The sequence below is a fragment of the Saccostrea echinata genome, unplaced genomic scaffold (genome assembly GCF_033153115.1).
Source record: "Saccostrea echinata isolate AGI-Se365-2 ecotype Australia unplaced genomic scaffold, CSIRO_AGI_Sech_v1 ptg000012l, whole genome shotgun sequence".
Classification (NCBI taxonomy): Eukaryota; Metazoa; Mollusca; class Bivalvia; order Ostreida; family Ostreidae; genus Saccostrea; species Saccostrea echinata.
The window spans coordinates 13446369-13473939 of NW_026889761.1; the positions used below are offsets into that span (position 1 = coordinate 13446369).

At 32.5% G+C, this 27571-nt stretch overlaps 1 protein-coding gene across 3 annotated transcripts; it reads right to left on the minus strand.

Annotated features, from left to right (window-relative positions):
- On the minus strand, window positions 1-27451 carry LOC133185388 (glycoprotein 3-alpha-L-fucosyltransferase A-like). Of its 3 annotated transcripts, none has more exons than XM_061320558.1 (2): window positions 27282-27451; window positions 1-1441 (listed from the first exon to the last, which is right to left on the minus strand). In XM_061320558.1, the coding sequence occupies exon 2, from the start codon at window positions 1402-1404 to the stop codon at window positions 226-228; it is 1179 nt and encodes a 392-aa protein (XP_061176542.1). In that variant the 5' UTR covers window positions 1405-1441; window positions 27282-27451; the 3' UTR covers window positions 1-225. The 3 variants fall into 3 exon arrangements, with proteins under 3 accessions (XP_061176542.1, XP_061176541.1, XP_061176543.1); XM_061320557.1 differs by lacking the exon at window positions 27282-27451 and adding an exon at window positions 16842-17184; XM_061320559.1 differs by lacking the exons at window positions 1-1441; window positions 27282-27451 and adding exons at window positions 7054-8554; window positions 16842-17197.
- Between the last annotated feature and the right edge of the window lie 120 nt (window positions 27452-27571).

The window sequence follows — 27571 nt, forward strand, 5'->3', positions numbered from 1 at the left end:
TATGGATTTGTAATATATTTAATTTTTTTATTGCAAAACTTGAGTCATATTCCAATCTACAAAGATATTGGCCAAACAAACGTATTCCAAACTTAGAGATTGCTTAATTAACACTTGAAAGTGGTTTATTGTCTTTATAATATAAACGTTTAATTTAAGGGTTGTTTAGAAAACAATCCACATATTTAAGAAGATATTAGATGTCTATATTGGCAAATGAATCTGTCATGATGGTTTGATGCAGGTATTATTCCAGATCCAGGATTGAATATCAGGAATAGATACTTTACCATCCTGTTTCCTATCATGTAACCTAGCACACATTGGACATAAAGCTACCTCCCAGTGAAATCTGTCACCGCGGTACTTGTCCTTCTCCCGTAGATACTCAGAATAAAGCGTTTCGTTTGACCCAATCCGATGTAGGTCCTTCGCTAATTCTGACGGGGAAGAATAATCCAGTATGTTTATAAATGTTCCTTTTGGGATATATTCGTGAACGTTTTGAGGTCCATAAACGATAGGTATCATAGTGAGATTATAAAAGAAAAAATTAAATAATTTCTCTGTTGTGTAATCTTTGCATATTGAGTTCTCAACAGCAAGGAAGAACTTGTATTCTTCCGCGAATTTTTTGTGACAATCGGTCACTCCGGCAGAACGTCTACCACATTTTAGTTTCCCGCATCGTCCGTATATATCAACATCAATATATTTCTGAAGCTTTTGGATGTAGTCTTCCCGTTTTGAAGACGTTTTACAATTACTAACTGCCCAGGCAACAGTCTTTTTCTTTTTTCGGAATATCTCTGAATAATTCCGTATCAGGGGAATCTCTCTTTTATTTACTTTTCCATAAAAGTAAGAGAAATCTGAATCCCTTCGATATGTCATTGTCCAAGAAAATTTATCCTTCCATTGTTGAGGTATCGAATATAAAAAAGGAGACTCGATTGAAAAGAATGTCCAAATTTGCCCCTCGTTTTTCTTAGGAACTCGTGCAGGTAGATTTTCTCCAAAGAAGATAACACTCTTCGAAGAGTCATATAAGTTATTCTTAGTGTAGACAAAACATTTGTGTTTCAATGCATGATGTGGACATCTAGAGGAATCCAAAGTATTATATTCCATTGACATCCAAGAAGGCATGTTATAAAATACGATGTTGTACCTAGATCTGTCGTCTTCTGTTGCTTTAACAGCACTGTTCGTATTGCTTATTACTTGCTTTACCACTGTGATTGTATTAGTATCTCTTTCTCGAACACTAAGCGTTACTCCAGGGCTGCTGGTTGTAGAATCGTATGTTTGGCTTGGATTATACCAGATGTTGTAAAATGCATACTGAAGTAGGAAACACAAGACCAACACTGGTATCACGACTTTACATTGATCTTTTCTCATCTCTGCTTTTCATACACAGTAACTGTAGTTGCAATAACTGTCAAAAAAGAAAATTCAACTTTTTAGTCAATTTCAATCCATAAGAAGTACATTTATTTCAATTTTAAACCTTCGAAAATTGAAGGCACTGAAATATTACCCGAAATAAAAATCAAATTAATAAATATTAAAAAAAAAAAAAACCAGTTTGATAATTCAAAGATTTAAAAATTCTCCATATTTGAGAATAATTGGGAAGGAGTTTTAAATAGCAACGGTCAAATTGCCTAAATTCTATCTGACGAGTTAGTGTTAACATGGCCCATTATTTTAAACCTATCAATAACTGAAATATGCTTTGCTTATTAGTATATTTGAATCAATGTGACACAAAGCCCCAACATCAGCTAACAAAAGCTAATGGTTCAAAGTTATTATTCCAGAATTATTATTATTATGCAGCATTATCATAACATATTTTTACAGCGGAAAATTTTTTACCAAAATACATATCATATTGCTTTTACTCAGGGTTTATCATCCCTTTCTATCTGTCATATAAAGTTTTGCCTTAAAGGTAATGATTTTCGCAAAGAATCATAATTGAAATGCAATTAGTTTTAACATACCCTTCGGGTCAAAGTTGGACAAAAATCACTTTTTAAATTGACAATTTCTTTTAAAATAAAATCTCTTATCAGAGGGACAATGACCCTAAATAGCAATTCCAGGATTAGTTCGGTCATAGTCACCTTCCTTAACACTGACCTGGAGTTTGTACATCGATGTCAAACATGTATTCTTTTAAAAGGATTTTTCCTAGTCAACGATACCAAAACTTAAGGAAACTAATTAGTGTAAATTGCTAGATTTTGTTTCAGAATCCTGTTTATATTCCGTATCTATGATAATTTATGGCAATTTATTTAAATTAAATAAATTTCAAACTGATGAAATTTACTGTGTTCGTAAATAACAAATGCAAAAAGAAAAATGGTTAAATGGAAAGATATTTAAAAAGAGGATTGGGGCAAACTGATGAAACCTTTATGTTTTATTACATGTATCAATTCATTGATATTAATATTTGAATATCAAAATTATGTGTCTCATTCAAAGGGAAAACATTGTTTTATTAAGTTTTATTCCTTTTCTCCTTCTACCAAATATTGCATGGATCAAAACTTGAGGAAATCAGTAAAAAGGAGGCCTACCCTTCCAAGGGCCAGAAGGGGGTATTGTTTTTTGTCAGTTTTCTTCTTCTTATCGTTATTATTATGTGACCCGAACGAAGTTCCACTCAATTCTAACGTAATTTCACAGTAAAAAATAATTACCAATTAGGTAGTTATGCAAGTTATGCAAGCAACATTAAAGATAGGCGCTATATTTATAAAATATATATATATATATATATATAAACAGACCCCTGGTCTGTCAATGCACGCTAAAAATCCCCGGAAAATTACATATGTTACTGTAATCATTGCGATAACATTAATTTTCTTCTCTAAAAAATGTACAACAAATACAAATATATACCAAGTAAATCTCCCTAATACATGTATGTCAGATTTTGAAGTAAATGGCTTCAAAGACAGGGGAGTGGTGATGTAATTTTCAAAGCGTACTTTGAATTGAGTTTGCTGCAAATGCTAAGAAATTCAGGGTTTTTTTTTCAGTTTTAAAGTTAGAAAAGCGCAGACAACTCTGATATTGGTCAATTTGATTTTATATACTGATTTTTGTAGCTTTAAATTAAAGTTAAAGATCTGTTAATTGCACCAAAATCAGAAATTCTTCCGACCCACTGAAGTTTAATGCTTTTCTCCGTCTGCCGAGTAGTGATCAGCCGACCAATTCGCCTGTTTGACTTGGGCATTTAAACTAAGAATGCTTCGTAAACATGATTCCTGCAGATTACACGCCAAATATGTCATTCTTCTTTTAAAAATAATGGTAAAAGATACAACTGGAGTAGTTTTCCAGGACCACCAGTCAATAAATGGCGTCTTACGATAGAACTTCATTCTTAATGTGTCATCTCCCGAGGGAGATTACATGTCGTCCATTCCAGATAGCAGAGGTCAGAAAGCAATCAATTGCAAGCGTAACGAATGCGATGAGTATACCCCACTGCTCAGGCCCTTAGCAATGGTTTCAAAAGGGGGAACTTTCCAAAAAATCTGACAAGTGAAAAAAAAAAAAAAAAAAACTAAAACTGACCAAAGTGGGGGGGGGGGGGGGGGTCAACTTCCCAAAATTATCTGACAAACAAATAAAAACTAATTTCCTGTGAAAATCCTGGAATTTGACCGTGCTCGACCTTACAACATCAAAAGGAGAGGGGCAACCAGCATCTAAAAGGAAATTTACTATTAATAGCAAAATACTATACTCAGAAAAAGTGGGGACCCCCCCCCCCCCCCCCCGTGTTCTACGGGTTTGTTGCTGGTAACGGAGATATCCAAACTAATATGAAGTATTGCTATTTACACGTCGTGTTCAACATCTAGATGAGATGCACTGCAATCAAAATTCATATCTTCTTTTCTTAGGCCTGTCGTTCCGTTAGGAACATAGGCCATCGACGACAGTCCTCCAATAAACTCATAACAAAATCCATAACATTCAACAATAAATCAAAGATAACTTTTATAATTTGAAACTCGTCCATGCAGATTAAAACTTTAGAGCCCTTTAACACTCCAGTTTTTACTATATATTCTTAATCAAACCAACAAAGGTTCCATTATCAGGGTTGATACGTCATATTGTTTTATGTAAACTTCGTTAACACCATAAAGACCGGCGCAATACAATATTCTTTCACTTACATGTATATTAAAATTTATATATTTTTTGTTTTGTAAGAAGATGGGCGAAAAGGGCGTGCAGAATGCTCATTGCTTTAATTGTATAAAAATCAAATTCAATTTGTGAATCAAATATTTAAAGCGAAGGTTTAATTATTGAAAAGTCTGACATTATGACAAACAAAACTTTTTTGCGGAAAAATTCTTTCGTTATAAATTATTCTACGATTTAAAAAAAAATAAGGATATCTTGGGATTTGAACTCAATTCAAGCAATAAATTCCTAGCTGAGTTTCAGTTTATTCATTAAGACTGACATGCTAACCACTACACCAAATACATCCTAACAGGTAATGACATTTAAATCTCGTTTTTCATATGACCCTTGAATAACTAGACTTCAAATATTTCTCAGAGGGATACGAATTTTGTGTCATAAAAGTGTATTTTTAAGGTAGAGTGGTTTCTTGTTCCATGTTTTTGTTAAGCAAAAATGTATATTTTGAAACATACTTTGAAGATATACTTTAAAAAAAAAAAAAAAAAGATTTGAGCAAAGACCCACTTACATCGAAAAAATTGTGTTATGGAATGAAGAAATGATTATTTGTACCCTCTTGGTCTGTGTATGCTATTTCATAGAATAGTTATTCAACACTCGTAGGATTATTGCAAATTGTGGAGATTTTACGCAAAGTATATACATTAATGTTAAATGAAATATGAGGAAAAAAATTGTGTTATAATTAAGATTCAATATTATTTTATTTTCTTCTTTGTCGAACCAGGCATTTTTCTCGGTTTGTTTGCCCATCTCCTTTGTGTAAAACATTTTCTTTCTTCAACCCTGTAGCTTCTCCAACTATAGAAAGTTTGTTTAGAAGCTAGAGCAGACAACAGAAAATCATTTTTTAACACGCCAATGCATAAAATCGCAAGCCGAGTACTTTTTTCTGTCCCACTTAAGTAATGGAGTAGATCAAAAACACCTGCCTAGAGGAAATTACAAATGCATTGAAGTTTGTATCACAGCATTATGAAACCACACACTTGCTGTGGGATTTACAATATCACAGCATGAATGGCAGGTACACTATTATGATATTTGAAAACAGAGATAGACACATACATACACCAGTGATTTACCATCTATCTTCCTTAAGATTATGCATGAGGCAGATACATCTAACAAAACCCTGAAAGGCATCTAACTTATTCTAATGGCCGCATGCGTGGTTTTTCTACATTTTTGCTGGCATATCGTTATGCTTAACTTTACTGCGATCTTTTAAACTTTTATACATCATGAAAATTGGAAGGTATCTGTATATTATATTTATTGAATACAAACAGTGTTGTTCATCAAATTATTAAAAGGGCATGATTAGTATAAAAGAAACTACAGTGTACTTAACAATATAGAAATAACATAATAAAATTGCCTATACACATGTTTTAAATATGGAATGACTGCAAAATGAATATTTCCTCAAGTATATGCACCTCTTTCCAAGAACGTTTACAGAATGTAGTTGTTCTAAGTTGATGCAGTAAACATAGGTTCAATTCGATTTTACTTTCTATTCTTTGAAGAAAAAAGCCACTTATTTAAAGACTGGTATACTAGTACTTGAATAAATGGTATAATTTTGATGAAATAAAGTATAACTTATTTAAGGGTGCATGTGCTCTAAAGTCCAGTTGTTCTGACCTGTCCTTAAAAATGTAAAAACGAAAAACAGACCTTATAATTTTACAATGTTGTTCGTTATTTTCGTTTAGTCTGACCAAAATAAGTATACGGTCCTTTTTTTAAATTACAGTTTTATTTCCTCCTATTTCTATTCATATGTTATTTTCAGTATTTGAGTACAATGATTTTTTCTTTTATGAAAACAGCGGCAACCAACCAAAAAAATAAAATAAAGATGAGGAAACGTGTAAATATAAACCTTCAAAATTAGTCATCTTAGCTTAAACAATGAAATGACTTTAAAATACCTATTTTTCTGATAACAATCATTTCTGATAAGAGATTTAAGAATTCCCGCAAAGAAACACACATACATTGATGTCAATTCATGTTTGAATAGTTTTTTTTTTTCTAAACAGGCCAACATTTTGAATATTTGAAACAAAGAAAATGTTTATTATTTTAGAAATAATCTATGGTAATAAATCCTACACAGCTTAAAGAAAAGAAAATTGATGCAGAAAATCCTTTGAATTATATATGCACTGGACTGACTATATTCAAAGCAGATGACAATGTAGAAAAATAGTAATAATAGTATGATTTGGAAAACACAGAGAGCATCTACCCCCGACTACCAGTCTTTTGAAAATAATTTACACTCAAACACAATTAACGAATGATACAATGCCCTTGTTTGCAAACACAACTTGTCGTTAGGTTGAAACGTTGACTGACGATTTTAATACAAATTGTTACAAAAATACTTTCATAATGATTTGTGTACGGATTACACCGTTCACCGGATGAAGACAAAGGGCTCATGCTGAGTGTAACAGGTCGACAGGGGATGCTTACTCCTCTGTAGCACCTGATCCCTTCTCTGTTGTTTTCAGTCCTGCTTGCTTTGCTCTGTAATGTTTAATTGTACTTTGAGCACGATTTTCGTTCGTCATCTTAACATTTCATTGGGAAACCTAACCTTCACTTAAAAAAACAAATGAAAATTGAGCAATTATGATTTAAAGGTTTCATATATATATATATATATATATATATATATATATATATATATATATATATATATATATATATATATATATATATTAATGAATATTTGGAGCAGAGCAAACACGGACCTCAAAATTTAGAGGTGGGATCAGGTGCCATGGAGGAGTGAGCATCCCCTGCCGACCGGTCACACCCGCCGTGTGCTCCTTGTCATGATCGAAAAATTAAAAAAACGGAAAAATCCGTAGATAATTTAGTGTATAAGTAATGGCCTAACATTAGTATGAAAATCACCAGTCACCATTTGACTTATTGATAGGTTGTATGTGCTGACAAGGTCCTTGTCTCGACCGTAAAACTTGCGAGACGATGACTTCAAACGAGACTGTTGATATCCTTGTTTTATCAACTTGTTTGTCAATAGTTTGCATCCTTTTAGACAATGCAAGTATATAAAGCATGTCTATTAGACGTACGTATAGTGGGATATCATTATGGTTTGATGCAGGTATTATTCCAGATCCAAGAATGAATATCAGGAATATGTTCATCCTGTTTTCTATCATGTAATCTAGCACACATTGGACATAAAGCTACCCCCCAGTTAAATCTGACACCACGATACTTGTCCTTCTGTTGTAGATATTCAGAATAAAGCGTTTCGTTTGACCCAATCCGATGTAGGTCCTTTGCTAGTTCTGACGGCGAAGAATAATCCAGTATGTTTATAAATGTTCCTCTGGGGATATATTCGTGAACGTTTTGTGGTCCATTGATGATAGGTATCATGGTAAGATTATGAAAGAAAAAGTTGAATAATTTCTCTGTTGTGTAATCTTTGCATATTGAGTTCTCAACAGCAAGGAAGAACTTGTATTCTTCCGCGAATTTTTTGTGACACTCAGTTACTGCGGCTGATTTTCTACCACATTTAAGTTTTCCACATTTGCCGTATATATCAACATCAATATATTTCTGAAGCTTTTGGATGTAGTCTTCCCGTTTTGAAGACGTTTTACAATTACTAACTGCCCAGGCAACGGTCTTTTTCTTTTTTCGGAATATTTCTGAGTAATTCCGTATCAGGGGAATCTCTCTTTTATTTACTTTTCCATAAAAAACAGTGATATCCGAATCTCTTCTATATGTCATTGTCCATGTAAATTTATCCTTCCATTGTTGAGGTACCGAAAATAGAAATGGAGACTCGATTGAAAAGAATGACCAAATTTGCCCTTCTTTCTTTTTCGGAACTTGTGCAGGTAGATCTTCTCCAAAGAAAATAATGCTCTTTGAGGAGTCAAAGTACTTGTTTTTAGTGTAGACAAAACATTCGTGTTTTAACTGTGGACAAGTAGCGAAATTCAGATTATTATATTCCATTGTCATCCAAGAAGGCATGTTATAAAACATAATGCTGTACCTAGATTTGTCGTCATCTGTTGTTTTAACGGCACTGTTTAAATTGGTCCACACTTCTTTTACCATTTTAATTGCTTTTCTTTCTTGAATACTGAAAGTTACTTCTGGGTTATACAAAATTTTGTAAAATGCATAGTGAAGAAGGAAGCACAGAGCCAACACTAGTATTACCACTTTACATTGTTTTTTTCTCATCTCTGCTTTTCATTCGCAATTGTAGCTGCATAAACTGTCAAGAAGAGAAGACATCATACTAGTAAATCCCTTAGCAAAAGAAATCTCTAGTTATCATTTTCTACACGTTTGGAAATAAAGACGCTGAAAATTCATCAAAAATTCATTAAAATAATAATTATTGAAACGCCACTTTAATACCTTTTAAAGATCAGGCAGATATAAAGATTCTCGATTTTTGCGGACAAGTGACAGAGTATTTATCTATCAACCGTCAAATTGCCTTAAATTCTATCTGATATAATTTATTCACAGGTACTTGTGGACAGGACCCCCCCCCCCCCCCAATATTCAACCCCTGGGCTTGTTGGACATTTTTTTTCACAAATTATATTTATTACACTTATTCATCATGTGTACCTTAGGAAAATATCGTGAAAACCCCAAAATAATCGTTCCACACAAAAATACCCCACTATATACATTATAAGAGAGAAAGGTATGCCACTCCGGTTGTTTACGTTGTACCCCCACTGGTCTTTCTGGGTTTAAAAACATGTATTTATTTTATTTTAACCTAAAATGTCGGTTCACACTGTCTCTACATATATTTCTGTCTCAGTTCAAGTTAACAGATTGACTCTGCCTCTCGTAAGAATCCCACAATTTCTCCTTAAACAGCATTGCAGTCAGTGCGTTAAAAAATCCTTAGGTAAACGCAACGGAAGTACACCAAGAATGTATCACTTATTACGATAACGTCCGAGAGAGTTTTGGCATGACGTAATAATCTCTCTCGGGTGTTATCATAAAAGGTAATATATTCTCTATGTACTTCCGTTGGGGGGGGGGGGGTGGTCCTGTCCACAAGTACCTGTGAATTTATTTGTTAACTTTTAATTGTTAACTAACAAGAATTTAAAAACAGCTTTGCTCATTAGTATATCTGAATCAATGCGACACAAAGCCCCAACATCTTAAAGCATTTTATAGCAAAAACCTATGGTTAAAGGTTATTAATTATTACATGCATATGTTAAACACGTGAAAGGTCCAGAACTATATCTTATTCTAATCGCCATTTCATATTCGTTCTATTGCACACTGCTCTGAAGTTTGTACATCGATATATTATACATGTACTGTCAATAGAAATTTTCCTCGTCAAGGAGGAAAATTAAGGAAACCGGTTTTTTTTTAATCGTTAAAACTTGTATAATTCAGCTCATATTTTCATTACCCATATACGATCACTTATCAAATGACATAAATACTGATGAAAATGACTGCGATCGTAAATCATAAATAGAAATGACGAATTGGACAGATACTTAGTAATTAAAGATCATTGGAACACAAAGTGACAAAACTCAACGTGTTTTGCATGCAAAGTGCTACTATTCGAACATTTGTTAGAATGTTTGATGTCTCACCTTCAAAGGGGAGACACTTTTTGTCAGTTTTCTTCTTCTTTTTATTTAACCAAATTTTGCCGGGTCCATAAATTGAGAACCCTTTGACATTTTGCCTTCAAATTTGAGAGTAAGTCAAGATGCACTGCTCCAAAATTTTTCACCTTGACCCATTTCCTCAATCGAGTTCAAATAAAACAAAGGTGTGGGTCATAACTAAAAAAAAACTTTGACATTAAACTTTAAAACTTTGAACATTGATCGATAAAATTAAGATGAGATGTGCACTGCATTACAATTTTTTACCTTGACCTATTTTATTAAAAAATATATTCAGAGACATAACTTGAGGTTCCTTTGACATGACTTCAAACTTGAAACATAGAATAATGAGACTAAGATGAGATGTTCTGAATCATTTTTCCCTTGGCCTATTTCCTACATAAAGGTCAATTAAAAAACACATCCAGGCCATAATTCTCTGTACTAAAAATTTTGACATTGACCCATGCATTTCTTTGATCAAAGTCAACTTTTGAAAAAGTCAGGCCATAACTTGAAAATTTTTGCATTAAAGCTTTAAACCTGGAACGTGGAAGTAAAATGAGATTTACTAAATGCGCCAAAATTTATGACCTCGACTTATTTATCACATAGTGTAATTCATCAAAATTACAATATCCCATACTTTTATATTTGTATGCAAACATGAATAGTAAAATAATTGTACGTGGCAGAAGGTGAGCTCCAAAGGCTCTAAAACATTCGTTGTAAAAAGGGAGTTAGAAGGGTTTTTTTTTTAAAAATTGTCAGTCTCTGCTTAATTACATCTCTCCACGAACTATACAAAGTTCGACTTACTTTCGACCAATCAGGTTGTCACAATGGCACTGAGGTTCTCAACAGGGAAAATAAGCAGGGGACGCTGTAAGGGTCTACACAGTCAATTAAAATACTACATTTAAAAAAATGTAAACAAAACACAAATATACATAAAATATTGAAAGGTTAAGTTAGTCGTCAGCATAAAACTATGAATATAATTTATTTGAACCTTGAAATTCTATTAAAATGATGTAATTGATATGAGGATTTTTATATAGGTTGCTGAGAGATATACAAATTCAAAAAGGGGTGTATTTATACTGTTGTAAATAGTGATAGAAATAGGTCCAAGGAATGTTATATTTATTCATATCACATTAATACATGTGTTTTTTCACTTTTTTCTTGTCAATATTCTACAAAACACTACAAAACACCAAAATTTCTTTAGCTTCTTTTTTATGAATGGACGACAATTTTCTAGAAATTCATATGCATCCAAAATATATTTACATATTAAGTTCTGATTACCTTTAATATTCATGTCTAAGAATTCTAAGTTCACATCCCAATAAACTGCAGTCAATATTCTCAGCTCTGAGTGACAGTGCAGTCATGCGGCACTACGTAAGCAAAAATGAGGAAATAAATCAAGTTTGTCTACTTCCGTGTGTTTGAAATACAATATATAATGAATATTTAGAATGTAACTATACTTTTCTAAGGCTAACCGCTTTATGAAATATGCCTGAGTGAAAAATAAGATGGGTGAACAAGGCGTGCAGAATGCCTAAAGCTTCAGATATTGAAAAAATCATATTCAATTTGTGAATTAAGTATTTAAAGTAAGCTTCTCATTATTGAAATTTATGATATTGTGATCAACAAAACTTTTCTGAGAAAAAAAAAAGATCTCGAAAAAATTATTCTTTTATAAAGAAAAAAATAAAATAAAATGGTATTCCGGAGTATCATAATAAATTGCTTTGAGACTAATACGCTAACCACTAGACTACACAAGTCATGCTGACTTGTGACATTTAAATCATGTTTGTGATGTGATCCTTGACTTAATGAACTTCAAGTATTTCTGGGAAAGATGCCAATGCTTTGTCATAAAAGTGTACTTTTAAAATATAGTGGGTCTTTGCTCCATGTTTTTGTAAGCAAAAAAATGTAAATTTTTATGCAGACTTTTAGGATTAACTTTAAAAAAAATGGAGCGAAGACCCACTCATATCGAAATATTTTGTTTAAGTGTGAGAAAATGATCTTTTTTGTCCTCTTTAGTGTGTGTATGCTATTTCGTAGGCAAATATAATTGAGATTTTATTTTCCACTTCATGTTTGTCGCACTATATATAGGCACTTCGCCCGCCTTGTTCACCCATCTTCTTTGGAGTCATGTCTTCTTGAACTTTTAACACTGAAATACATTTCTTAATTAAATAAGTCGGGAGAGAGACTGATGTCAATAGGAGAAAGAGAATCTTACGAGATCTTTTTATACACTAGACTAAATACTAGTATAATGCAAGGACAGTAAAATATGTCAAATGCATTCATTAATGCATATTTCCACATTTTACAATGTGCAACCGTACAGAACCTTCCCGGATAAAAACTAAAAATTATAATAGACCTTGTGACCTTGTGATCCAGTTTGCAGCTGTTTGTTAGTTTTAACGATAAATACTAGTTATAAATAAAGTATAAGTTCTATCAATTTGGTCAACTTCTTAATTATTTGATTATTTTATTTTGTTCATGTCTACAGTGTATTTTAGCTTTTTTTTTATGTTTCGGGTTCCTGTGAAATAAGAATGAGAAATGTTTCCGGGATATTATGTTTTGCTTTGTTAAAAAATAACTTGAAATATGGCTAGATGAGTCATTTGGTTACATTTTTAAAAAACGTTTTTTTCTATAAATTTGCTATCTCCGGCTCATTTCTCCAGCATTTTGAAATGTTATTTGTGTGCATTTTAATTCAAAGAAACGAGCAAACATTTTTAAAAAATTGAGGGAATACCCAGAGATAATAAAAATTGAACTTTTTAAAAAAATCCATTGTTAAATGCATTTCTTCATTGTCATTTTAAAATTCATGTGGTTTGGTAGCCATAACAGCTCGTTAGTGAGCGTTACTAGTCTAGAACACTAAAAAATCGAGAAGTTTTTTGTTCTATCCTCGCATGGGTGTTATTTTTTTTTTTAATATATACAAGCATTCAAGTTGTTTGTCAGTTTAATTTTATTACTGATTTACTAAAATTTTAAAATACTAGTAGATGAATTTTTGGTTTAGTTGCACCGAGAGCGAAAGCGACCAAATCGTCTGCTTGACTGGACATTTAAACTGCAAATGTTTCGTACACATGATTCCTGCAGAGCACACTAAAGAACGAGTCCACTTTTGATTGACATTCGGCAGGAATCGGGGCGCACTTGAAAAGTGAAAACTTTAATGAACTGTAAAATTAAATTCTTTTGATGTATCATGTTCCTATGAAATAGGAAAGGAAAACATTTTCCCAATAGTGTGGTTTGATTTCCTTAAAAATAACCTGAAACATGGCTAGATGCAGTCATTTGGTACACACGTTAAAACAAGTTTTTCTAAAAATTTGCTATCTCTGGGTCATCTCTCCACAATTTTAAAAAGACATTTGTGTGCATTTGTATTCAAAGAAACGAACAAACATTTGTAAAAAAAAAAAAAAAAAAAAAAAAAAATGGAGAGAAGACCTAGAGACTATAAAAAAAATAAACTTTTTCCAAAAGAAAAACCAATGTGTTAATGCGTTGCTTCTTTGTTACTTTAAATTCCGAAGTGCTTGTGTAGCGATGATAGCAGCGCACTTAGGAGTCGAGAAGTTTTTGGTTCGATCTTTGCATGGAGGATTGTCACCAATAAAAATTTTTTTTTACCTTTTTACAAACAATCAAGTCGTTTATCAGTTGAATTTTATTTACTTTATTTACAAGTTTGAAAAAGAGATAAATTTTGGCTCAGTTGCACGGGGAGGGAAAGCAATTTTTCAAACCTACTGAAACTTCATTTCATATATCATACCCTATTATCTTGTTATGTGTTTATTATTCATATGAAGTATTACATTATTATCGTAACTATTAAGATAAGTGGACTAAAATATTTCAATCCTATGTGCGTAACTTTGTAAAGTCTGTCCTCTTCTGGTCAGCCGACCAAATCGTGGACATTTAAACCATAAATGTTTCGGACACATGATTCCTGCAGATCGCACGCCAAGTACGCCCATCTTCTTACGTCCATCTGCTTTGAATTCCCACTGACAGTACAGGTTTGTCATACTTATAATTACACAGACTTGATCCTATATATAGCTAGCAAGGTAAATGTTCCATGACCAAACTTTGAAACCTGACCAAATACTTCTGCATAGTGTCGACGATGTCTAGCATGTAGTAAGTAAATCATAATCCTGTGCACTACACTAGGTTTAAAAGTTCAAAACCTTTGTATTACTCTGAAATCGTATAGAAGTAAAATACTCCAAAATAAAAACACATTGCATCGAAATAATGACATCATTTTTATATACTCGATGACAATTTCATCAAAATCTTTTTTAATATTATTTTAAGACCAGAACTTTAAAAATGAAAACACAGTATAGTTTTTTATAGTTTTTTTTTTTTCTTTTTTTCTTTTTTTCTTTTTTTTTAAAAACATAGAGAGATGAAACTGGACAGTGTGAGGTAAGTGACATCGAACACAGAAAATATCCACAGCAGTGCTGTCTAGTTATTGAATGGAGAATTAATGTAATATGTATATACAGCAAATGTACAGGTAGATTATTGATCATAGCTGTATCGTTACAACTGAATAATCAATACCATACACACTATGTTTCTAGTGAACAATTACGGAATGTTTTGTTTTCATAGTCTTTTTAAATCATGGGCATAATTAACCATACTTAACCAAAACTATAGGGTAAAGGGATGCAAGTTTGTTCAAGTGAACGCTTAATGAAAATAATGTGTGAAAAATTCTTTGTTTAGCTATTAGCTTAACAAGAAAGAAATAATTTTAAATAAGATCTTTAAATGAAGACCTAATTTTGTTGGAAGTATCATTACAAAGCACTTTTAGCATTATTAAATTAAGACCCCGATATGGTCAAATCTTAAAATAACAGGTTTTTGTTTTTTTTTAATTTTTCCTTTGAATTCATTGCGAGATATTTTTCATGTATCTTTAAATTTTCTCATTATCATTGTCTATGATTAATGAATTAAGTTACATCGTACATATATAAGAACTTTAAAGATTAAAGAATATACTTGACCTCCCCCACATCAGCATCCCCCACAATGTACATGTACTATAAATTAATTTATATCCATCATATACATAGTAAATATGAAAGATGTCAACTGATTCTAAGTTTTACTTAATTCAAGAAAACACACCTCAATCCGTGAGAGAGAGAGAGAATAAGAAGGCTAAAAGCAAGGATCGATAATTGGAAAATTAAACAAAAACACAATCATCAGCTGGATTATTACGTAACAATCAAATAAAAGTCATTAACATGAGTGGATGACTTTTCATCCAAAAATTATATATTTATATAATTTAATTTTAGTTGTAACACGTCGTTTGATTGGATAAAAGATTTCGTTCATATCGTATAAAATAAGTTGCCTACGTCACAATGAGTTACGTAAAAAACGTATTATTCCGCTTGACGTTACTTTCAAAATATGCTCAATTTGAAGCAGTTTATAAAGCGTAAACTGCCCCAAGTTATGTTATATCATATAACATAGGTTAAAATAAGCTTCATTTCTTAAATAATTAATATCACGCCATTTGAACACTGTTAATATATAAATGCTTCTTTCAACAATGAAAGAGTTAATTGAGGATAGAATTCCCCGGGGGGGGGGGGGGGGGGGCGATTTTAATGATATTCATGACACTGTTCAAGGCTATATATATATATATATATATATATATATATATATATATATATATATATATATATATATATATATATATATATATATATATATATATAGATTAATATAACATATTTCTGCGAAGAAAAACATGCTTTTTCGCCTGTGCGATTACTAGTAAAAAGAAAAGATAAAAAGAGAAGACACTTTCGTTAAATAATGATTTTTATACATGGATCGGTTCGATTCAATTACATTTTTCCCACTGCGTTTGAATATAACACTGTTTTCCAATACCGAAGGAGCCATATTCCTTGATTAAATGTTAATTCAGATTCCTTGTTTAAATGTTTACATTTAAATGGGATTTTATTATGTGCGGTATAATTACTTATATCTTCACCAGTCTAATAACTGAAGTGAAATTTTCATTTCAATAATCTAATACAGAATAGATATAAATTTTGCAATTAACTCTAGCCTTGTAGCTACATGTATATTCTTAAAATAATACCAGCCCATTCCTTTCATAATAGCAAATGGGTCAGTTTCTTGTGAAATAAATATAAATCATGCGTGAACCTAATAGCTCTTATTAAGTAGTAAATGCGATCAGGGTATTTGATTTGAATTGGTATTTTAACATGTCTATTTCCCCCTAAACAAATTACAAAATCCAGCAAAACAAACATTAAAAAGATAGAATAGCACATTGCAATCATGCAGGCCCGTAGCCACGGTTTCAAAATTGGGGGCCAACTTCCGAAAAAAAAATCTGACAAGCTGACTTAAAGTGGGAGGGGGGGGGGAACTTCCCAAAATTATCTGACAAGCAAAACAAAAAAAAACCCAACTAATTTTCTGTCCAGATCCTGGAATTTGCCAGTGCTCGACCTTACAACATCGAAAAGGGGAGGGGGGCAACCAGCACCTAAAGGAAAATTTACTATGGCAAAATACTATACTCAGAAAAAAGTAGGGGGGACTCCCCCCCCCCTACGCGTTCTAAGGCCTGTGATGGCATAAAAGCTGTTGCAAAGCTGTTTAAGGCATTGCAGTTATTCTTAACTTGTATATGCAAAATTAATAATATATTAGGGGAAACAGAGCCGGTTTCTTTTGATTCAATGTTAAGAACTATTCACAAACCTCTTGTGGTTTATTGTCCTGAAATTTCCAAACTTCTTTCAATTCACTGAGCAACTTCTGTGCGCTCGGGCAAATTAATTTCCACATAAATTCTCATACTCTTTTATATTTACAAATTGTTTGCATCGTCCATCCGAAGTCGGCCATTTTGTCTGCGTATCACTCGGGTAATTAATTATTCACTTCCACCCGATCGTGCTGGAGGCTGTTTCTTTCATTGAATCTGGACGACGAATTGACAATGGTTTAAAACTTAACAGAAATATTTCTGTAATTGGCATTTAAATGAATAGGGTGTCACTTAACAGAGAGAACCCTGTAAAGACATTTACGGTTCAGTATGTGCATACACGCAGTGAAGTGCAGCTGTTGGAAGGATTGAGCGTTCCGGTTCATCTGCAATACCTGTGACAAGTTCATGGGCTGTTTTGGTTCGTTTCACATTTGGGTATCTTAATAGTGGACACATTGTTAAGAAATAATAATTTGACTAATTATTTGCGAGCAAATTTCTAAATGTTTAAAGATATATATGGCATGTGCTGTGCACCAATTGCAATCTGCTGCGTTGAGAGGTATCCTCTGTTATTTATTCGTTTTGCAGACTCAAATATGCTTTCAGTGCTTGTTGTAGATGTATAGAAAGTTATTAAAATACTATTAAATACTGTCGTTTACCGATTTTTATTTTAAAACTAAAATAAGTACTCGACTAAGAGTATATATATATATATTTTTATTTTCAAATAAAAATCAGTAAACGACGACACCAATAAGTGTATTATCATGGTTTAAGAACCCTCAATACACTAAAGGATTTTTTTTTACATTGAGGAAAATTAAACTGTTTAAAGATGTAAATATTGAGCTTTTTTTCATTTTCAACATACATGTAGGGTACCTGGCATTTACGCATTAGGAAAAATGTTTAAAGACACCAAGGTACTGATGAACTGAAATCTCTGCTGTTTACTCAAGTGGGGAAAATACAAATACAGTGTGCAGTCTATTTATAATTGCCTAATAAACTGCTTAGAATGCTTAAATTGATTAAAAATCGAGGAAAACACTGTAGATTTAAATTCATCTTTTTTTTAGATCAAAGGTCAGATTAATACAGTTGCTTAAAAATACCACAGAACCAGAACTCTTTGGTGTGCCGTGTTTAGAGGGTTTTGATATCGTAAAGTCGATGATCTGGAACACTGTGCGAACGACAACCGTAATCGGATTCACTGTACCACGCATTTTTAAAAGAAGTGTGAAAAGGAATAATTACCCCCGTATTTTAATGACATTGGCTCATTTTTCGACTTTGAAAATGATCCCTGGTTATTATTCTACGTACAAAAATGAATCTCAGGGTCTATAAAAAAGCGGCTACAGTACACCCTTAAAATTTGCACACCATATTATAATACGTAAAGATAAAGGACCCCCGTAGAATGACTCCATAAAGATTCTATACAAGATATCTTTTTCTCTATATAAGACGCTTATACTCTAAGGGGAGATAAAATTTTAAGTGATACTTAAGGATATCTGATTCTCAGCCAGGAAGGATAAATCTTTAATTTATTATTTAATTCAAAAAGTTTCAAAATGAATCTTAAATATGAAATCTTTTCTTTGTAACAATTTTCATTTAATGCGATTCAAGGTTCTTTGAAGTTTAAAAAACAGTCTTTTAAAACGTTGATATTTTTACCCTATAAAGGTATGTTACAAATACAGATTTAAAGAAATCGACTTTTTCTTTAATATTTACCTTTGATACTAATAATACTAATTAGCATGATATGAAATAAGAAACGATTTAAGTTGTATTGCAATAATAGGAAACACTTTTTAAACTATGCATTAGAAAATAATTGAAGTACACAGAAGAAACTAAAGTACTGTATAAGTATAAAAATCATGCCATTTTTTTTCAAATGCCTGGATACCTACAGTTTTTTTTATCCTAAAATGTTTTTGTTGATCAATTTCCAATTAGAAAATGCATAGTAGGTGCTTTATTCGTATTTCCTGAACATTTATTTGAGACTTACTAATTTTTCCTATATAATATGATTAACTTTAATGATCAACTTTAAAGAGCAAACACGGACCTCCAAAAACATCAGAGGCGGGATCAGGTGCCATGGAGGAGTAAGCATCCCCTGTCGACCGGTCACACCCGCCGTGTGCTCCTTGTCATGATCGAGTATAAACGGAAAAAATCCGTAGAAATTTCAGTGTGTAAATAATGGCCCAACAATTAGTATGAAAAACGTCAGTCGGTATATTTGACCTAATGATAGATTGTATCATTTGCTGATAAGGTCATTGTATCGACCAAAGAACTTGCGAAATGTGATTTCAAACAAGATTGTTTATATCCTTGTTATATCAACTTGTTGGTTAATAGCTTGCCTCATTTTAAAAATTGATCGCACGAATACTACCCATAAGATTTACCTATGCTTTATCCACTGGTATGCTTTACCCATAGCACTTTCGGTTTTGACACAATTCCTCGCTTCAAGATGTAGATTTATCGAAACTTTTATTGTGAAAGTTCTGCGTTATCAAATGAATGCTAATGAGCAAAATTTGTCGTTAAAACATGAAAAGACTCATTATACCTCAATGAAATGTCAAATTTGGCAGTGACGAATGTTAACACCCCCCCCCCCCATCCCCTCATCAAATCTCTCTCATAGGAACCGTTAGACTAAGCAATTAAGTAGTTGCTGTAAGATTTCTTTGACTATGCAGGAAAGTCTGGCCACTTTCAACATGCTTTCTTACATTATACTATATAACTTACCATGGTTCTACAAGTAGCCTAGCACTGTCGCCGTACACAGAATGTTTTCAGAGAAGGATTCATGATTCCTCGGTTCTTACAACTTCAAGTCAAAAGTTTGTGTGAAACAGGGACGTAGCATCGTTTTTGAGAAGGGGGGGGGGGGCAGACAGAGAAAAGAAATCAACTTTCCTGAAAAAAAATAGCCAAAAAAGAGGAAAATTGTCCAAACTCGAAAATCCTATTGCCGGGGGGTGGGGGTGGGGTAGGTTCCAACTTCTTTCAGTACGAGTTTCTATTTATACACATAACACAACTACATTACCTTTATTTGTCTAAACTGCAACAAAAAGTGGGCAGGGGGGGGGGGGGGCAACTGCCCTTCCAATGAACATTTTCAATAGCAGAAATTTATGTTTGGAAAATAGTTTGCGGGGGGGGGGGGGCTATATTTGTTAAACTATATTTTTCATGGTGTCAAAGTTATCACTATAGTTAACTATAGTTAACTATAGATTACTATAGTATTTTTTTGTAAGGGAGTATCCAAAAAATATATTTGCAGCATTACGGATATCCTGTGCATGGAATTTAAGCCCTCTCCTGAAAATACCAGATAAAAATATCAGAGAGGGCTACATTATTGTATAACCATTATATGTTACACCATTATCTATAATTGAATACGGCCGTAGGACACTTGTGTATAATTTATAATTTATCAAATTAATTCTGTTTCTGAATGCCCCATACAGTATTATATTTTTTTTAATTAGGAGACATATCGCATCATTCAAACCGGTTAATACGTGCCTGTATCAGACATTGGTTCCTTTCAATGCGGTGAATGAATTGGAACACTTCATGACGACTTTGGTTTGGTTCAATTATTTTCAATACTAGCAGATTCAATAGCCAATAAAACAAAACAAAACAAAAATAGGCTCAGCTTTAAACTTAATTAAGTATATTCTTCATTCAATACTTTAAGGTTAATTGTTGATTCTATTATTACATTATTAAATTCCCTTAATAAGATGCAAATCGCGTATAAATGTGTGCCCTCCCTGGTAATTTAACTTTGGCAGAAAGCTTCAGCTTTGAAAAATAAAGCTAAAAGTTGTATTTCAGACAAACATCCATACACTGTTTTAAAAAAAAACAAAAATCAGACATTGCTCAAATCACTCCTTTCAACATCCCTAAAACGGTTTATATTGGGAATAAGTGTCTATTTTTGGTGCGTTATAAGATGGTATTATACCTCTACTGTTATTACTCTGTATAAAATTAATACCATAAAACTGTCTATTTCCTTGAGAAGATACTATTTCCCTCATCTGAGGACTACTTTCTGAAAAATCGGAGCTACTCCCTGGGACTACTCCCTCATGAATATTTATTAATAATCGTAACCAATTAAAATGAACGTGTTCGTGTTTTTGCCCTTTTTCGATGTTTATTTCATAGGATTTATAAGACATTGATCTTTAAAATTCTCAGCATCTTTTCATAAAAGACATTTATACAAAATCAATGCACTTTTTTTTCTCTTGGTTTTAGTAAATTAGTTTAACATATATATAATGAGTTTCCTTTTAAGTGGAAAAATGTACAGATGTTTAAAAATAGCAAGTGTGCTTTATTTGTTATTCAATTTTATAAAGTGCTTATGATTGACTTTAAACAGTTTGTAACAATTGTCAATCAGCATTTCTATTATTATATGTCATCCCGAACGAAGTCGGGATGTCATTTTGTGTTTCTTCCTCGTATAAATTTGTTCGGGGATGTTCTCGCAGACGGCTTATAAAATCTTGATGAAAGTGCACATAAATCTTAATCACCAACTCCAATTATTGCAGCATAGGGGACCAGTTCTTGGTGACATACATGTACTCTACTGCTTGAAATAGCAGACTGCAGAGCTGCTTTCAGTTATATGTCGTATGACATGTTTCTCAATGTTACATTGTGCCCACAGGGAACGCAGTTGAGTTCAAAGGGTCAAAGAACATCACTGTACAACTGTTGGGTACTTGCAATTCATGATTTCAACATATGTAAAAAGGGGAAAAACATGGGTATACGATTATGAAATTTGAATTTGATACTTGGTATTATTCTTAAGCCTCGTTTATACTGAAATGCTATGTTTAGGTTGCCTACAGTCCTTCCTCTTCAGCTGATACATCGCAGTTACTTTGATATATCATTGAGGATCATGCTGTGAAGAAGCATGAATTTTGGGGTGATGAAGAAAGACGGAAAAAGTCTCATTAAGTACTAGTACATAGATTCAAAAGTACCTGTAATTGTAATATTTGTTTCCAGTCCATTCATCAATCTTAACACTATCATCAGATATCAGACTAGCCCCTTTTGAAAAAGAAACCAAAATCATGCCACGATGTACTGTGAAATCGTTAATTTTTCGTGTGGGCTTGATTCTCGTTGTTTTCGTGATATGAAGAGACCAAAGCATTCATGTCCTTTACGAAACGTCAAAGTTGATAATTCCAACTTTAAAGTTGGCTTTTCCAACTTAAATCTTGGCTTTTCCAACTTTAATGTTGGCTTTTCCAACTTTAAATTTAGCTTTTTCAACTGTAATTTTGGCTTCTCAAGATTAAAGTTTAAAAAGCCAAGATTAAATTGGAAAAGGCAACTTTGAAGTTGAAAAGGCCAAGATTAAAGTTTAAAAAGCCAAGATTAAAGTTGGAAAAGCCAACTTTATAGTTGGAATTACCGACTTTAAAAGTAGATATATAACGTGAGTGATTACGTGACACAAATATGCTTCCGTACACGTATAGACGATTTTAATTCAAGAAATGTCATCATTCCAAATGAAAAAGTGACTTTGTACGGAATACATGCGCTAAATTAGAAAATCGATATTGTTGCCTCATTTATAGAAATCATGAAATATATTGCCAAGTATGTAAATTGCAAAAACATTTAAGCAATAATTTGTAAAATAGCTTTCGAAAAAGTGAGTACCGGTAGGTATATATTTGATGTAACCGACGAGGTACAGAGAAAAGCTTAAGGACAAATTTGATTGTTAATGCTTGATAAAGATTTATGTAATACACGACAATCGATATCTTACCTTGGCGATGTCCACGGTCCATTTAACACGGATGAATAGCCAAAATGACCGTCATACTCATGAAAAACGCATGCCATCAGTGTTTAGTAGCAGTAACGGAGACAATAATATTGCAGGACAACTTTAAATGTAACAAGAATATTGCTCATATTGGTTGCTTTTTTTTTATTTTTGCAATTTTACAAAAGTTTTGAAAATTAAAATACGCCCTTTCCCTACATATGGTCAAGGTAATTATTAAAATTATGTGCGGTATGGTATTATGTATAGCGTGTTCGAAAAGTTTCTTTGAAAGTCACGTGGTTATATAGGGTATAAATAGTAAGGCCATGCGGTAGCACGGCACTCTAAGCTCGCTCGCTAGGATTTAAAGATATGGCTGATAGTGATGCAAATCCAATGGAGAGCAATGAATTTGGGCTATACAGTTGTATTAGTTAATGTGTTATGGTTATGTGTTAGCAGTATATAATGGAATAAAAGCACTAGCGAGCAGCGTTCCTACTTAATATGTGTTGTGTTTTATTAATTTAGCACTTCATTGATTATATTCGGACGAACGAAGTGAGGGAGAATTTAAGTTCAAATGTTGATACACAATGAAAGGAAAGGTACAAGGAAAAAACGCGTGAAATGACAGCCCTAACACCCGTCGTTCAGAGGTTATGCCAAGGTTAAAGTTTTTCAAAAATATTCAAATTCCAAGGTCAAGGTCAGGCGGTCAAAATTGTCATTGTCGCAAGAAAGGACTTTTTACAAAGAAAATATATTTGAAATATGAAAGCAATAGCACAAACTGTTCAAAAGTTATTTCAGGGTTAAAGTTTTTTTTCGGAGAAACAGAAAGACAGACAAACAAAAACTACCGGTATATTCTTCCGAATCTCGGATTACGGGGCATAAAAAAAGCTATTATTTCAATTTACAACTGAGCAGTATAATTCTCTAAAGGACATATTAGTATCTAAAAAACAAAGAAACGTCAACAAATCTGGTATTGCTAACATCTGATTGGCCGGGGGGGGGGGGGGGTAACAGAAATTTTTGACAAGCTTAGAAAAATTAAAAGGGGGTATCAGAAGTTGAGCTTTGTTTTCTTATGTACTAATATGTACACGTACTGGCATAATTTACTTATAGAGGACAGTTGTAAATTTGTAAAATTACTATCATTCCCTTTAAAGGTGCTTAGACACAGATTTGAAGTTAATATTTTCTCAAAATTTCTGTGTAATATCACGACTTATATATTGCAATAACATTTCACACGAAAATATAATTAAAAACTTATTTTATCTGGAAATTATTGGAACTACGAATTCCTGGACGCGTTTGATTAACACATCCTTGCACTTTCACAAATTTTATCTTTATCCTTAATATTTAAGAAAAGAAGCGATTTTGTTTTGTATTAATGAAAAACATTACATCTATAATCCAGAAAATTCAGAGTAGAAATGTGCTAAAGCAAACCCCCTCACTAATATCGTCAGCCCGTGCTCAGTGTTGTGTACAGAGTTTAACAAATTGAATACACCCGTGAAATGTAAACTGTTTCTATAAACAGGGCACGAGCTCTGTTATTGTTAATGTTTACGATTCACCGGGTGTGTTCAATTGTTAAAGTCTGCACACACCGCTGAGCACAGACTGACAATACTGTGAGTGGGTTTTGCTTTCGAACATTTCTACTCTGAATTTTCTGGATTATAGTGTTAATACTTTTCATTAATACACAACAAAACTGCCACTTTTCTTAAGTACTAAGAATAAAATTAAAAATTGTGAAAGTGCAAGGATGTGTCAATCAAACGCGTCCAGAAATTTGAAGTTTCAATAACTTCGACATGAAATAAGATTTTTATTATATTTTAGTATGAAATGCTATAGCAACATATAAGTCATGAAATTATACAGAAAATCTGAGAAAATATTAACTTCAAATCTGTGTCCAAGCACCTTTAACAGCGTGTCACTTCGCTTGAACGAGCGTGGTAAAACTTCATAAATTGATTACCATATTAATCATCGAGTGGATGTTTGATTTCAATGAAATCAATACTATTTTACATATGAAACACAGAACCCAGCAATACCACTGACAACAATGACCAATCGCAAAAAATGCTTTTTTTAGTTTACACTTGCAAACCTGGGTATAGTTATATTGTATTATAGTAGCAGAGTATCTTTACGAACTTCCTGCTTTAAATCCTCTTATACTAATATTTACTGTTGATTGATTGACTATTGTTAACCCAATTTGATTGATTGTTTATTGTGTAACACCGAGTAGGCTGAATGTACCCGTTCGAGATACATTTTTACTAAGATAGAGACCCACCTGCTTTAGACAAACATAGGGTGAAGAGCCACTAATTTTGACCTACGACCAGGGCCGTGTAGGGTCTTTCTCGTACCAACGTCTGATGTCCCACGGGACCTACGTTTTAAAAACAGATGTTCTAAATCAATAAAAAGACGTTGCAATGATAATTAGATAATTAGCGCGTGATGCTTAACTTACCCCTTGATGTGAATACATTCCATTCTATGTACGGATCTGAAAACCGGATGAAGAGATACATACAACCGATAACTACAAGTACATGTATTAAGTACTCCGAAAATCCGCAATTAGACATCCCGACAAGGACTTTCTTCTCAAGTCAGCATTAAACAGAAAAAAACTCCCTACTCAGTTTGCATTTGGACACATATAAATGGACAACTAGACTTTTCGTGAATGAACATTTTTTTATCATTCCTGCACAAAAAAAGATCAAGCAAACTTCTTGTAAAGCAGACTTAGAAATAAGGTTTCACAGTGCAGTACAATTACATTACATTTATTATGTTGTAAATTTTTAATTAATTAAGAAGAGGTTTATAAATACCCACAACCCAGTAAATTCAAAAGAACTGGGCAAGTTTGACTCTAAAATCAACCCTGTCTCTAAATTTTATCAAGATTTTTGAGATATGTCCATAATGTGCCCTTTCTAACTTAGATCTATTTTTTCAAATTATCAAAAACCTTTTGACATTCAGAGCTCTTAAAAAAACTTTTTTTTTTCAAATTTTGCATCAATCCCGATCGAAATAAAACCAATCCCGATAAAACTCAAAATGATAATAAAATCAACAAATTACGTCAATTTGATGCAGTTGCCATGGAGAAATCAAACTGCTTAATAAGTTCAACTAATATGTAAATCATGTTACAACCAAGCAATGCACACACACACACACATACACACACACATATATATATATATATATATATAGAGAGAGAGAGAGAGAGAGAGATGATATTCAATGTTATGTAGATGAATATGGAATTTATTTCACGAGTGGGACAGGATTTTTTTTAGATTTTCACGAGTGCGAAGCACGAGTGAAAATATCAAAAAATCCTTTCTCACGACTTGCCATAGGCTGTGACGTCATAGTTGAGACGTCATCCATAAAAATTGATTTTTTAACGACATATTTGAAAAAAAACTTTTGCAGTATAACTATTAGTGTCTGTCATGATGGCTTATTAACTCTATATCTTATAACAGGCCGGGGATTTTTTTTAAAACACTCTTCGTGAAGGGAAGGAAAATCGTAAGATTTGCCGCACTTCTGATATTCTCACACTGTGAGAATACCATTTTGATATCCTTCCACACTGTGTCAGAATATCACTTTTATTCAGTAAATAAATCCCAGTATTTCACTGTTGAAAATGTAATATATATATATATATATATATATATATATATATATATATATATATATATATATATATATATATATATATATATATGTTAAATAAATCCCCTTTATGTAATTCCAGTCGGGATCAATTTGAGATTGAGATATCGAGAAAGACTTTTGAAAAATTCAATTTGTACTTCTGTTTCAATTTCATTTAAAAATTTGGATGTATATTTCTTATATACATGTAAAATGTTTTTCAAAGATTTTATCCATAGATTTAAAAACTATTAACATATTCTGATTTTCATATCAATAAATACTTTCTTATTGAAATAAGTAAAATGTTTCATTGACTCTTCTCGACATGGTTTATTGGATATTAAGAACCCTCTACACTGAACACTAAAGAGTTCCGATTCTGTGGACTTTTATGCAGGTGGAATAATCTGCCCTTTGATCCAGAATAACATAAATTTAAATAAAAATGTTATAGATAAGCTCAATATTTACACCTTTAGATACTGAAATTTTCTCAGTGCCCCAAAACAATTAATCTTTTCCTTTCCTTTAGTTTATACGGGTTCCTAAAATTATGCATTAATTAACAGAAAAATTGAAGCTCTGAACATGATGAGGACGTTTTTTTTTTTTTTAAACAAATGAAAAACAATTATTGCATTCTCCTCTCTTGAAAAATTAAAATAATTAAGAGCTTATATTGGTCTTTAAAATATGAATCATGAAATTATTTTTCATAACAGAGATATTTTAAATATCCAGTAAATAAAAGTTTGGTGTGTCATACCGGCTTTAAGAAGATACATACCTTTTCTTGGCTTTCTTTCCCTTTATTCTGATTTGAAACCCCCCTTTGTCTTATTTCTAAATGATTAATAATCTGCATCCCTTTCTGTAAATATGGCGCCCAAATAACGGGCTATTTCCTGAAATCCGTTTGACACATTGTTAGCGTGCTAGATGAGTACTCCTAGTTTTTGTTATGCGATAAAGTTTTTACACATAAAATGTGTCTCAACTAAGAAACCCCGATAAAAATCATTCAGATGTCGCTAATTAAATCCATTTTTTTTATCTTTAAATATAAACATGTATATA